At 54.5% G+C, this 14056-nt stretch overlaps 1 protein-coding gene across 1 annotated transcript in view; it reads left to right on the forward strand.

Moving 5' to 3' along the window:
- IQGAP3 (IQ motif containing GTPase activating protein 3) overlaps positions 1-14056 on the forward strand; it is a 44011-nt gene that overhangs the window by 15698 nt on the left and 14257 nt on the right. The window contains exons 16-29 of the mRNA XM_044990696.1: positions 255-345; positions 994-1161; positions 2269-2411; positions 3333-3503; positions 4165-4248; positions 4724-4795; positions 6528-6597; positions 7089-7297; positions 8053-8205; positions 9115-9278; positions 9826-10050; positions 10141-10281; positions 11440-11524; positions 11991-12223. Of these exons, the coding sequence (XP_044846631.1) occupies positions 255-345; positions 994-1161; positions 2269-2411; positions 3333-3503; positions 4165-4248; positions 4724-4795; positions 6528-6597; positions 7089-7297; positions 8053-8205; positions 9115-9278; positions 9826-10050; positions 10141-10281; positions 11440-11524; positions 11991-12223 (2009 nt within the window). The remainder of the gene's footprint in view (positions 1-254; positions 346-993; positions 1162-2268; positions 2412-3332; positions 3504-4164; positions 4249-4723; positions 4796-6527; positions 6598-7088; positions 7298-8052; positions 8206-9114; positions 9279-9825; positions 10051-10140; positions 10282-11439; positions 11525-11990; positions 12224-14056) is intronic.

Consider the following 14056-nt stretch of genomic DNA (forward strand, 5'->3'; position numbering starts at 1 on the left):
CATGGGGAATTTCTGCCTTTTTTTCTTTCCAGGCTCTTGCCTGCGTCTTGCTCCGCCTGGTTCCAAAAGGTCCCGTTGCATTTTCCAGAAAAGCCCTGGGGCCTTTAAGCCAAATTCCTCCCACTCCGTTAAATGTTGTTTTTGCCGGCCGCCCCTTCCCCAGAGGTGGTTGCATCTCCGTGACGGAAGCACCGCCTCTGCATGTGTTTTGTAAAGATTCCCCAGCTCATCACTTTTTGCCTCCCGTCTCCTAGGTGACCGGAGATGATGGAGCAGCTCTCTGGTGGGAGGAGATCCAGCAAGGGGTTTCCAAGGCCAATCAGGACACCGAGGCAGCCAGGAGACGTAAGGGCTCGGAAGCTAACTTGGAGCAGGTTCAAGCTGGAGCTGCAGCCCGGCCCTCTTCCGTTATTCCCCTGCGCGCCAAGAAATGCAGGATGGGGAGAGACTCTTTAGCCCGGTGGTGCTTGTCTTTCCACCCTCCCTGAATATCCAGGGCTTGCGAGATGCTCTCCTCTGAGGTCTCAAGGTGCCGGCCCCAGGGATCAGGGTAGGCCCTGCGAGATGAGCTGGGCTCGGGAGTTCTGGGATGCTGACCCATAAGCCGCAGCAGTGAACACCGCTGAATGCCGTGCCAGTGGCGATCCTTCCGAGACGTCCGGCTTCTCCCCTGATCCTCCAATTGCAATCTGACTTGGAGCAGCCCCTAGGAACCTGTACTCTGTACCCTCTGGAATCCACATTCCCTGGGGGCGTAAAGGGTTAATCCCCTTCTCCAAAGCTTCATGCCACCGGCTGCTAACTACGCACTGGGAATGGCTGGTGCGAAGGTGAACTGGGCTGCCGATGAAGCAGGAACTCGGCTGTTTGGAAGCTTGGAGGCCACTGGCCGTGGTCCCCTCCTTCCAGGCAGGCCTGGACCTCGCTGCGGGGGTGTGGATGAATGGACCCTCTTCCTTTTCTAACCCCTTCCTTCCCCGTCTCTTCCCGCAGTGGCTCTCGGCATTGCTGCCGTCAACCAGGCCATAAAAGAAGGGAAGCCGGCTCAGACGGCGCGCGTGCTGCGTAACCCGGACGTCTCCCTGCGCGGCATCGTGGCAGAATGTGCAGGGGGCTACCAGGCACAGCTCGCCGCCCTCCTGGCTGCCAAGGGACAAGCGGGTAAAAGGCCCCGGACTCCTCTGACCTTGAAAACGGCGGGGGCGGGGCTGAATCGCCAGCGGGTAGCATTGGTTAGCCTCCAACATCCAGAGCTCTTTGGGGCAGGGAGCATTCTGTGTCCGTACAGCACCTAGCGCCGCAGGCCCAGGTCCGTGACTGGGACCCCGAGGGGCTACCGCAATCCCGATCAGTAACCCCCCATTTCCACGCACCCCACAGGAAAGACGTGGCTGACCCTAAAGCTCTGACTGCCACAAGCCGAGAGGGGAAGACTGGGTGGTCTTGCTAGCTGCCCGGGTTTGTAGGCTCCTGCCTGGTACCAGCTGCTGTCGGACACAGGATCCTGGGCTAGCCGGACCATCGGGCTGACCCAGTGTGACCAGTTGTGGGGACGTCCGCCAGGGGAGGCTGAACGAGGGGGATGGGGGCCCTGGCCTGGGATTTGGGAGACCCAGCTGTGCCACCGATTCTGGGCAAGTCTCTCTGCACCTCAGCTCCCGTAGGACAAATGCACTGGACACAGCTGTGTTCAGATCCTACGTTGATGGAAGGGCTGCATAAGCGCCATACGTAGAGGCGATGAGAGACCATGGGCATCGGTCGTGCAGAGCCATAAGCTACAAACCTGAGTGTGTGGTGCAGAGGGAGCTAGCAGAGAGGCTGGGTGGTGCAGTCACACAGCCGGGACAGGAAGACAGAGGTTAGATGGTATGTTGGTATCAAGCTGCTCATGGAGGAGGAGGATGGGTGACGGCGAGGGGAGAAATAGGACAGGGCAGGTGTCAAAACGAGAGAGGGGGCTGGCAGATAGTTGCTATAGGCAGGGCATCCGATGCGAGGGAGAAGGCTCTTGCTCTGGATGTATGTGGGGAGCGCAGGGAGTTGAAAGCTGAACTCTGAAGCTGGGGACGGGGTTATAGAGAGCTGCCTAAATGTTCCACCAGCTGAGCCTTGGTTTCAAAACCTGATCGGAGGCCACTGAAATCCATTTTGCTGCTGGATCGGTTTAACCCTACGGCTGCCTCTCCTCTTGGTGTGTGTGTGGGGCGGGGGGGGGCTCTATTAACGCTCTCCTTCCCCTAATCCTGTCCCAACGGCAACGCTCAGGGAACGCCAAACACCACTGGGTCAGACACCAGCTGAAAGACGGCAGCGTGTATTACTTCAGCCTGCAGAGCTTCGAAGGCAGCTGGGAGCGGCCGCGTGACTGTGTCCTTAACTCCACCCACCTCAGCCGGGAGGAAATCCAGGTGAGGGGCAGTCGCTAGGGGCTGTGATCAAAGCCCTCGTGGCTGGAGAAGTGCTGAAGAGTCTGGCTTGCGGCTGCTGGGCCCTGGATGTTGATACGCGAGGCGTCCAGGCGAACGCGCTGTGTGGTAAACGCTCTGGCTGCATCCATGGTTCTAGCCCGTTATTCCACTGGGACATGTCGGAGCGCTTCAGAGATGTTCATAACAAAGCCATTAGTTCTCCAGCCCTCCAGAGGCTTGCAAGAGAGATTGGGTCATACCACTGGAAGCAACAATCCCAGCTCTTAAACATCCGGCTCATGGGAGTTGCCAGACTGGATGAGACCTGGGGTCCATCTAGCCCAGTGACCTATCTCCAGCAGCGGTGCCAGCTGCTTCAGAGAAAGGTGCAAGAATCCCGCTGTTACAGGATAACCTGCCCTAGGGAGATGTTTCCTCCTGACCCCGTTAGAGATTCTCATGCCCTGGAGCATGAGGGTTTCTAGTGCTTCCAAAAGCCGAGGGATATTTTTATGCACTCTCCAGCCGTAGGATTATCCAGTCCTGTCACTGAATCCTGCTAGCATTCAGACGCCCCCGGGTTACGCAAACCTGACTTATGCAAAATTCAAGTTTTGCATAAGTCGGGGAGGGTCTGTATGTACTTTTGGATGTAACGCACTGGCAAAGTGTGGTTCTGTCTCCCTCTATTGGCTGAACTGAGTAAGAAGCTTATGAGTCTGTCCCCGCCTCTGAGCTGATTGGATCTGGTCCTTCAGCTCAAAACAGCAGCGGATTGTGCTTTTTAGGACCAGATGGCCTGGGTTCAACCCCAGCTGCTGACCCTGCTGGGGGTGTTCCCTTCTCATTGGTGGATGGTGTACGTGCGTCTGACGCATTCAAAGTCCTTCCTGAACTGATCTGTGTCTACTATCTCTGCAGTCGACGATCACAGGAGTGACTGCGGCCCACGATCGGGAACGCCTCTGGGAATCCAACGCAGGATTCGTCGTGAGGCTGCAGGCCCGCATGAGGGGCTACCTTGTCCGCCAGGAATTCGTGGCCCGCAGACATCTGTTGCAGGAGCAGTTACCGGCTGTTATCAAAATTCAAGTGAGAAGCACTGCCAGGCTGCCGAGCCGATCACACGCTGATGGGCACGACATCATTTATATAGCGCTGGGTCTTCAGGGTGTTGTACAGGCATCCTGACCACTTCCCGTATTACCCCCTATTTACAAAGAGGAGAACACCTTTTATTAGTCATCCTGTCTATTATGGTAGGGCCTCGGGACCGGACAAGAACGGGGGACCTGTGTGCTAGGTGCTGTACGGGGTGCTAACCAGGCCCTGCCTCAGAGCTTGCCACCTGAGAAGACACACCCAAGGGAGGGGTTAGGGTGGAACGTACACGCAAAATCAGCAATGCAGTGGCCACAGTTAAAGCCTGTATTTTTTCCATAGCCGCCTCTCTCTTTGGGGGCTTGCAGCTTGGGTTTTTGGAGCGGGTGCCAGCCCTGGTTTCACAGGCTCTGTTGAAGACTAACCGAGGCAGGGTGAGCTGAGGCGCAGGGGTTGTTGAGAGTATTCTGTGCTCTCCTAGGACAGCTTGGGCTGCCAGCGGCTGGCAGAAGTGTGAGGATTTCCTCCTGTGGGCACGGACCAGGCCTTTCCACGCTGGAAGCTGGTGCCTTGGGTCACCCCAGAAATGTCACGCTGTACTTGATTGGTGTGTGTGTGATTGATTGATTGATTTTTCTCTTGGGGTATCCAGTCATGCTGGAGAGGATACAGACAGCGCAGAGCTTACCTGCAAAGATTACGGTACTTGCAAAAAACCAGAGATGCTGTGATAAAGGTACTGGAGCCTTGTCTGCTTCTGTAATCCCCCCCCACCACCACCACACCCTGCTCCTCTGTTTTCTAGTAGCAACAACATCCTATTTGCAGCTATTTTCCCCGTCTAGATATGGGAATCCCTGTGGAGGTGCAGCCACCTCTGGGGTGGAATGTAGCAGCTGTTTCACATCAACAAGAATACGTTCTTCACTTCTGTCCTAAGTCACTGCATCTAGTTGCAGGGGGAGACTTAGGGAGGCAGGACATAGCTTCCCAAACTGGATGTTGACCCCAGGTGGGTCAAGAATCTTGGCATTATCTGTGATCAGAAAAGACACCCGCGGGAGCCCAGCGCCCCCTAGTGCTGTGTAGATGGAATAAGGGAGCCTAAATGAAATGGATCAAATAGTTGTCTCGGAGAAGACCCTCCAAGGCTTCCTGTGTCCAGTTAAAATGGCCAAATCCGTCTCTCCTCTTCTGTTCCCTCCTCTCAGATCCAGGCATACGTGAGGATGTGGCGAGCTCGTAAAAGGTACCGGGAACGGCTGCGCTACTTCAGGAAGAACGTGAGTGGCTGATCCGTGAGCGCAAGTGAAAATATAACCCCAGAGGCTATGAAAAGAGCCTCTTGCAAATGGGCTGAGGGTACGCCCACCCCTGAAGCGGGAGAGAGGGGGGGTGATTTCCCTCCCCCCAGCTCAAGGAGACGTACTTGAGCTAGCGTGCGCTTAAAAATAGACCGCGGCGGCGGTGGGCGGGCCAGCCATCCCGAGCGCGCGCCGATCAGAGATGCTAGGTGTGTGCTCAGGATGCCTCGCCCGTGCTACCGTGGCTACGTGCTGTTTTTAGCAAGCGAGTTTGCTGAGAGCTGGCGCGAGTGTGTTACATCCCCACCTCGAAGTGTAAACGTACCCTGAGAGTCCTTAGACCCTCTTCTTCCTCTGCCTGAGGGAGACGCTCAGATCCTCCTGTATCTTGTGCTGGAGCAAAGAGGAGCCCTCTTAAAGTGAATCAGCAAATGTGGCGTTCCAGCTTGGGACCTGGGGATGAGGGTGGAGCTTTGTGTTTCTAGGTCGGGGGCTAGAATTTGCCCCTAGGTTGTGGGATTTCTATGTAAGTATGCACCTGAAATGTACAAATCTGCAGGAAAGGGACCTGATGAAGAGGAAGGGGTGGGGACGTGTCGTGGACCTCCGGACCTGATTTGTCAGTGCCTAGTGATCTTGGGTGCCGGATGAGAGCCACCTCAAGAAGGCTGATTTTTCAGACAGGACTGAGTGCATTGTTTTGAGAATGGTGTTGGAATTGCGAGCTGCGTGTGTGCGTTTACTTGTGTGGTTCCTTCATTCCTGGCCCTGCTTGCAGACGAGGGGGTTCTTGAGTAAGTGTTTGATCAGAAGAGCTGGTAAAGAACCAGTTTAAAGCAAAGTGGGGTGAGTGGTGCCTCACCGCCTTAGGGAGCAGTCTGTTTTCTCTCTCTCTGTTTTTAGGTTCTTGTGTGTTTATCGTTCTGAATTCTAAGAAATAAAGTTGTGACATTGCAACCTCCTAGCTAAAGGATTTAGGTTTTTAATCTAACTTCTCTGTGTGTGAACATCACACCGAGCACTTTCCTTCTGCAAATCAGACCCCTTTAAGATCTCTCAGGTGTGGCACCCAAGGTCGCTAAGCCCTTTTGAAAGTTTGGGGTAAAGGGGTGTGGGGTAGAGAAGTCTGTTGCCTGCGAAAATTGAGAAGCTGAGTGTCTGGAGTTCATTTAGCCTGTTGCCAAATGTAGCGGCTCCTGAAGAAAGCAACAGCTGGTAAGACCCAGGGTAAAATTTTCAAAAGCATCTAAGTGACTGTGGCTCCTAAGTCCTGTTGACTTAGATGCTTTTGGAAATTTTACCCTAAGTACTCTGCAAACATATAAAACCTTGCAAATCCCCTGTGAGCCAGGAAGAGAATAAACCCACTTCACAGATGAAGGGGAAATTGAGGCAGAGGGCGGGTCAATGACTTGCTCAAAACACATAACCTCACATCTAGGTATAGAACCCAGGAGTCCCGACTCCCTGCCCCATGCTCAGACCATTTCCCCAGGTATCTGGCTAGGAGTTCACTGTCTAGAAGGATCCCAGTGAGTACGCTCCCTCTGCCTGACACCCCAGCTAATCAGTTTGCTGGTTGCATGGGGTGTGTGTGTGTGTGTGTGTAAAATATATATACGGTATATATAATTTCTCTCTTTTTACATTTGCTGCCTGCTATAGGGATGCTTTAGGAAACATCCCTCTTCCCTTTTGTTTGTCTTGGCAGATTAATGCTGTAATTAAAATCCAGGCTTTTGTGAGAGCTAACAAGGCCCGTGGGGATTACAGGATGTTGGGTAAGTGCCTGTCTGTCTAGTGTGTGTGGGTTTTTTGTTTTTTGTTTTTTTTTAATACAGATGTGGCTTTAATTAATCGCAAGGATGTTGCCTTCTCATTACCATTCCTACACTTCGGGTATGGGCTGAAGCCCCCTTTGCAGTCCCTGTGGTCTCTGCACAGCACCAGACTATGCCAGCCCCTGGTGTAAAGTAGAGCAGCCTCTGGGCTGCTCTAACTTCAGGCCGTGTTTCCTAAGGGAGCTTGGAATCAACAAATAGCCACATAGCAGCATGCTCTGGCTTCACCTCCTATCCATGCCCATGCTGAGAGCAGGCGCAGAGCTCTTGCACTAGCTCCACGCCAGCTGGGGAGGTACCGGTGCAGGGGGCATTCTTGGTTCCCATTCCCACCCACTTTTTAAGGCCCCTTTATGCTGGCCCTGAGCGGGACAAGCCCTCGGTAGCCATTTAACCGCGTTCAAGGGGGATTTCCCTCTGTCCCCTGCCAGTCCACGCCAGGGACCCGCCACTGAGCATCGTCCGGCGCTTCGCCCACCTGCTGGAGCAGAGCCAGCACGACTTCTGGGAGGAGTCGGAGCTGCTGAAGCTGCGGGAGGAGGTGGTGAAGAGGATCCGCTCCAACCAGCAGCTGGAGAGCGACCTCAACCTAATGGACATCAAGATCGGGCTTCTGGTTAAGAACAGGATCACGCTGCAGGTCTGGGGGTCATGGGGCGGCGGGGGGAGCTCAGCTCTCTCATGGCTTTTCCTCCACTAATCCTACTTTCCCATTCAGGGGCCAGGCTCTGCTCTCTGTCACACCAGTGTGATTCTGGAGTCGCTCCCCTGGACTGGACTAAAACTGGGGTTCCTAAATCCCCTAGGCTCCTTTTTATGTGCCTGTTTGTGCCTCTGGAAAACCTCCTCCCGTATCCAGCCCTGGTGTAGGCATGGAGCTATGCCTGCTTATCCCAGAACTGAGTTTGTCCCTTCACGCTTATCTCAGTTCAGGGCAACTGAACCTGTATTTCTGCTCTGTAATCGACCAAGGGCACCCGGCTTGCCAGTCGTCCCCTCTCCGGTGGAGATCTGGCGCTACGCACTAAGTCCCGCTGCCTGCTGTTGAGGTTGGCAGCACCTTGCTGATTCACACGAGGCCTGTGGTGGAACAGGGAGCCTGCCAACTGAATGCAGAGCGAGCCAGGCCTCAGCCATCCATGTGGAGCTGGTGGGTGTGGTTTTATGAGGGGTGAATTTCCCTCTGGTGTGTAAATGGCAAAACTGCATGACTCCCAAGGCCCAAAGGGGTAGAATTTTCCCAGAGGATTTAGGAGCACAATTCCCATTGCAAATCCAATGAGACCTGTGCTCCCAAGTCACTCGGTCTCACCTACGTCAATGGGGTGGATGCTCCTAAATCACCTAGGCGCTCCTGCTACCCTCCCCCTTATCTGCTCGCCTGCCCCATGACAGGAGGTGGTTTCCCACTGCAAGAAGCTGACGAAGAAGAACAAAGAGCAGCTGTCGAACCTGATGGCCATCGACAAGCAGAAGGGGCTCAAGTCGCTCAGCAAGGAGAAGCGCCAGAAGCTGGAGGCCTATCAGCACCTCTTCTACCTGCTGCAGGTGAGCTGGGTGTGGGGGGGGCCGCTTTGTTACTGGGGGGGTGGGAACAGTCTGCTTCCCCTCCCACCCCACCCACCTGGTCACGTGCCTGCTGCCTCGGTTTCCCTGGGGGGACTGCATGTGGGCTCAGGGAGTCCGCGCACAACCCCATCTTCAAGGCATGGGGTTACCCACAGGTCGGCATCAGATCAAATGGAAACCCTGGATTCTGCTGCCCTGGCCTTTCCTAAAGCCACACCCAGCGGAGGCAGCGGCTGCTGCAACTGTCGTCTTTTCGCTGATGCAGGAGCGGGCGGTGGTTCGCCGAATCAATTCCCTGCCATTGCAGGGACCTGGGCACTGCTGGCACCGGGGGCTCTTGATCCAACAGTCCCTTCTGGCCCTATGCTCTGTGCAGACTCCCTCCTCAGCTCCTTCCTCTCCCCTGGGGGCTCCTTTCTCTGTCTGGACCAGCTCCCTCCTTAAAAGGAAGCACCACCGCTGAGCTACCGTCACAGGATGCTGTGTCACCTGCCCCAGCCAGGCCCAGGGACGCGCGTGTGCACCCCAGGGGGCTGCGACGCTGGGATCTGCTCATTAGTTTTCCTGCGATGGGCGTTAATTTGTTATCTAGTGTTATGGTAGCGCCTAGAGGCCATAACCGATCAGGGCCCCATTGTTCCAGGCCTGCATGTGAACGGAGCAAGAGACAGTCCCTGTTCCAAAGAGCTTTGTCTAATCAAGCAAGACAAAGGATGGGAGGGCACGGAGAGGGGAAGTGACTTGCCCGAGGTCGCCCAGCAGAGCTGCAAGGAGAAGCCAGGTCTCCTGACTCCCTGTCCAGGGCTATATTCACCAGACCACGCCGACTGTTCCAGCCCTCAGACCCCAGGGTAGCTCTCCTCTTTAACGCCTCTCCTCTGTCCGCAGACCCACCCTGTGTACCTGGCTAAGCTGATTTTCCAGATGCCCCAGAACAAGTCGACCAAGTTCATGGAATCAGTGGTCTTCACGCTCTACAACTACGCGTCCAACCCCAGAGAGGCCTACCTGCTCCTTCAGCTCTTCAAAACCGCCCTGCAGGAGGAGATCAGGTAAGTGCTACGGGCACGTACCATCGGCTAGGGAGGCCAAGACCGGGGCTTGAAGGCCTGTCTGTCTTTTAAGGAGCTGGTGGTCTGTCTCTTCCCTGCATTCAGATGAAACCGTCTCGGTTGGATGCCTCTGGTATTCCTAGAACCCTCTGAGACACGTGGATGCTCCCTAGCTGTCAGTGCAAGGACGCGGGCTAGGTTTTGGTGCGCTCAGGCAGCAAACCCGTGCGTCCGTGGCCTCGCTGCTCTTGATGCCCAAGTTAGCTCAGGTGTGTCTACACGTACTGCAGTTACACCTCTGGGTTTAGTGCAGCCAGGCCTTTAGAGTCTGAGCACCAAGTTCTCTGAGGGGCATGGACACCCCCCTTGGACTAATCTATACACACAGGAGGGAGGCAGTGGTACCAGGCGGCCGGCTGATTCCACAGCTTGGCAGATTCCTAAGGCACAGTAACTGCGCTGCTTGTCTTCAGTGGCTATTTGTGCTGCTGCACCTTGGAGCCCAGATCAGAGTTTTGTCCTTTCTCACCCCACCCGCCCCGTCCAGGTCTAAAGTCGACCAGCTCCGTGACATCCTAACGGGGAACCCCACCGTGATCCGGCTGGTGGTGAGCTTTTACCGGAACGCCCGCGGGCAGAACGCCTTGCGCCAGATCCTGGGCAGCCCCGTGCAGGAGGTTCTGCAGGACAAAACCCTCAGCATCCGCACCAACCCCGTGGACATCTACAAGGCCTGGATCAACCAGCTGGAGTCTCAGAGCGGACAAAAGAGGTCAGGCTCCGCCCAGGCCCAGCCTCGCCACAGAGGCCACGTTGGCTTGCCCTGTGCTGACGCTTAAGGGTGTCTTTCTTCTGTCCGCAGCAAGCTCCCGTATGATGTTAGCCCCGAGCAGGCCCTGAGCCACCCCGAGGTTCAGCGTCGGCTGGACATCTCCATCCGCAACCTCCTGGCGGTGACGGACAAGTTCCTCTCTGCCATCACCTCTTCCGTGGAGAAAATTCCGTAGGTAGCCCTGGGCCCGTCTGTTACAGCCGGTGAGGCAGCGTGGCCTACTGGAGAGGGTACTGGGCTGGGAGCTAGAGTTTTACTCCCAGCCCCCGACTTGCTGTATGACCTGGAGTGAGTCATGTCGCTGCTCTGTGCCTCAGTTTCCCCATGTGTAAAGCAGGGATGACAGTCCCGACCTTCCTCCATGGAGCGCTCAGACCTGCAGAGGAAAGGGGTCAGGCAGGATTCTTTGTGCTAGTTTAATTAATTAATGCCAAAGGTGCTTTCAAGGAAGAACGTATCTAGCGAGCCTTGTGGGAGGCGTCTCCTGCGGCAGGTGTCGTCTCGCTGATGCAGAAGTGGGGTGTGGGTCTGTTCTGACTCATTTGCCTTTCCTGGAGTGCGACTCTCCTTTCCGCAGTTCACATCCCGGTAATGGAGTGGGATTTAGCAGTCAAAATGTGGGACTGGGAGTTGGAGAGACCTGGGCTTCCTCCTTGCCCGACCTTGGGCAAATCATGCCTCGGTTTTCCCCCTCCCCGCAATTTGTAAAATGGAGATAATACTTTGAGTAATACTCTGCATCTCCATTCGCAAGAGGGTGGTGCCATGGAGATGACCTAAGAGACAGCAGAGGGCTTTGAGAGCTCTCGGAGAGGCTCGCCGGGTGGCGTATGGCATCACAGGCTGGCCTGACGTGCAGGAAGATGCCCCCAAAGAGCTTACACTGTCATTTTAGGCAAGGTCTGGCCCAGGGAGAGCCGGGCCTGGCTTGGGGCTTTGTTGGCAGTGGAGACATCACTTGTACCAAGTCGCTGTGTTTGTTGCAGTGCCGGGGCACCCCAGTCATGGCCCAGGACCCCACGGTGCTAGGTGCTGCACAAACACAGACCAAAGACACCAACGCGCTTTGGAGCAGATTTTTAATGGGGAGGGTAATTGGCCATTAGAACAACTGGGCTAGGGATGCGGTGGATTTCCCCCAGCGGCTCAAGACTGGAAAGCTTTCCCGCAGATCTGCTGTCCTGGGCTGGATTCAGGAACCATTGGGAGAGGTTGTGTAGGGGGTCAGAGTAGATGATCGTTAACAGGCTCTGGCCTTAGCACATGTGACTCTAAGCCTGCTGGTTGACCTCTGCCCACGTGATGAGCCTCTTCTCTGATTTCTCTTAGCTACGGGATGCGTTACGTGGCCAAAGTCCTAAAGACGTCCCTGGCTGAGAAATTCCCAGACGCCGGCGAGGAGGATATCTGCAAGGTGCGTAGAGGACGTAGATAGCTGGGCAAGGTGACAGCAGCAAGGTCTCTGCAGCTGGCTGCCTCTAAACATCAAGACTAGAGAGGCGTTGGATAGCCGTCCTGCCCTCCCTCTAGTATCCCGTCAGAGGGGCAGCATGGCCTAGGGGATCTGGATTCCAGTTATACCATGTGGCCTTGGGCAAGTCACATGCCTGCTCTGTGCTTCCATTTCCCCATCTGTGTAAGAGGGATAATCCTAGGGTAATGAGCTGGCTAGAGTGTGTGCATTGCTGCCCCCTGTGGGTTGCCATCAGAACTCCTGAACTGTGTTTCATAGGCCCCGTACTGTAAAGCTGTACAGGAAACTACCAATGTGTTATAACCTGGAACAAACATTTAGGCAGCATCCAGACAAGACTAGAGCCCAATAAGAGCAAGGCATCATTAGTAATAATATTTCCCTTTCTCTGCTCCCTGCACTCTAGATTGTCGGGAACCTGCTCTATTACCGTTTCATGAACCCGGCCGTGGTGGCTCCGGACGGCTTCGATATCGTTGATATCTCTGCCGGCGTGGCCCTGCACCCGGAGCACCGGCGCAACCTGGGCTCCATTGCCAAGATCCTGCAGCACGCGGCGGCCAATAAGATGTTTGAGGGGGAAAACGGCCATCTGCGGGTGGTGAACCAGTACCTGGAAGAAACCCACTCTAAGTTCAGGTTGGTGCCATGCGGTGGCAGTTGTAGCCACGGTCCCATTGCGCTAGGTGCTGAACGTACATTTAGGGAGACTGCTCCGATCCCCTAAAGAGTTTAATTGAAACAAACAAGGCCGACATGAGCTATTATTCATCCCTCTTTCGCAAATGGGGAAACTGAGGTACAAGGCGACTTGCTGAGTCTCCTGCAGGGAGTCAGTGGCAGCGCTGGGAACAGAATCCAGGTCTCAAATTCTAAGCTAAGGACTCAACCACAAGGCCAGGCTTCCTCTGCCTAGTGCTGCTGCAAAGCTGGGGTAACAGCAAAGCTTAATTGAGTTTTGAGAGCAGCCGCCGCCTTAGCTAGGGACCTGGGTGGAAAAGAGGATTTACACTTAGGGCCAGTTCTGCCCATTTTCTTTGTTCTGTGTTTTTACAGCAGGCAGCACCGTGGGGTGCTGGTCCGTGGCTCAGGCTTCAAGGCACTTTGAGAATACAAGTGATTAATAGGAATGAGGGGAGTGATTTTTTTTAAACCGATCAAGCTACACCAGTAAAAGCATAGTGTGGCCTCTGTTATACCAGAATGCCTGTGCAGTAGAACCTCAGGGTTACGAACACCTCGGGAATGTTTGCAACTCGGAACAAAACGGGATGGTTGTTCCTTTCCAAAGTTTACAACTACACATTGACTTAATACAGCTTTGAAATGTTACTAGGCAGAGGAAAAATGCTGCTTTCCCTTTAATTTTTTTAGTCATTTACGTTTAGCACAATGCTGTACTGTATTTTCTTTTTTTGGGGTCTCTGCTGTTGCCTGATTGTATCCTTTCGGTACCAAATGTGGGGTGTGGTTGACTGGTCAGTTTGTAACTTTGGGGTTTGTAACTCCGAGGTTCTACTGTACTTAGATCAGCATAATTTATGTTAGCTCTCCAAACCTGCACGACTCTCCAGTCTATGCTCCTTTCTACTGGTAACTGTATCCATCCTAGGTGGGGTTGTATCACTTTCAATAGGCCCAGTACAATGAACGCGACAAAACGTTCCTAGTGTAGACAAGGCTTTGGTCTGATCCCAGTTCAGCTCTAAATTAATACAGACACACACAGTGCGAGATCCCATTGCAATGATGCCTCCTCTGTGCTGTCCAATTTAAACTGTCCCTGAAGAGAGTCAAAACTCTATTCAACTCTTCCCCCCGGCCCCTTCTTCTCCCCTGTCCTCTGTCATTTCTGGCATTTGGCAACAGTTGAGAGTAATTAGCGTGTGCCCCTCGGTACGTCAGGATTCAATAAGCAGATCAGAGTAAAAACGAATGTGCAATGATTAAACAGCATTCCTGGCACTCCCCTCGGCCCCAGTGAATAAATTAGTCCGTAATTAAAAACCTTTTAGGCACTTAGAAGAATGCATGTGTTTGCTTCTCCACCTGGTTCTCGGGGGGACAGCTGATGGACTTGGCTAATGCGGTAGCTTGTGAAGCAGAAGAGAAGTGGCAGAGGGTCTCTCTGCACCGGGAGCAGCACAGAGCTCCTGGCCCAGGCTGAGGCCTGAAATTGACCAGGGTCGTCAGGGTTGATCGACTGTTTGTATCGCAGCCTCACTTAGGGGGCTCAGTCCTGAACAAGCCCCCACGGTGCCCGGTGTCGCGCAGACACAGAACGAAATGACCGTCCCTGCCCCCAAAGAGCGTCAGATCTCTAGGGTTTGCTGGAAGGGGCCCGATCCTGTGAGGTGCTCAGTCAGCACCCTCCATTCCATGACTCCAGTGGGGGACTGAGGGAAGACGGCACTAGAAGTGGGAGCTGTGTGTTCTTAGAGGGGCAGGAGAGGGTGATGCAGGACATGGTAA

Source organism: Mauremys mutica, chromosome 17 (genome assembly GCF_020497125.1).
Source record: "Mauremys mutica isolate MM-2020 ecotype Southern chromosome 17, ASM2049712v1, whole genome shotgun sequence".
Classification (NCBI taxonomy): Eukaryota; Metazoa; Chordata; order Testudines; family Geoemydidae; genus Mauremys; species Mauremys mutica.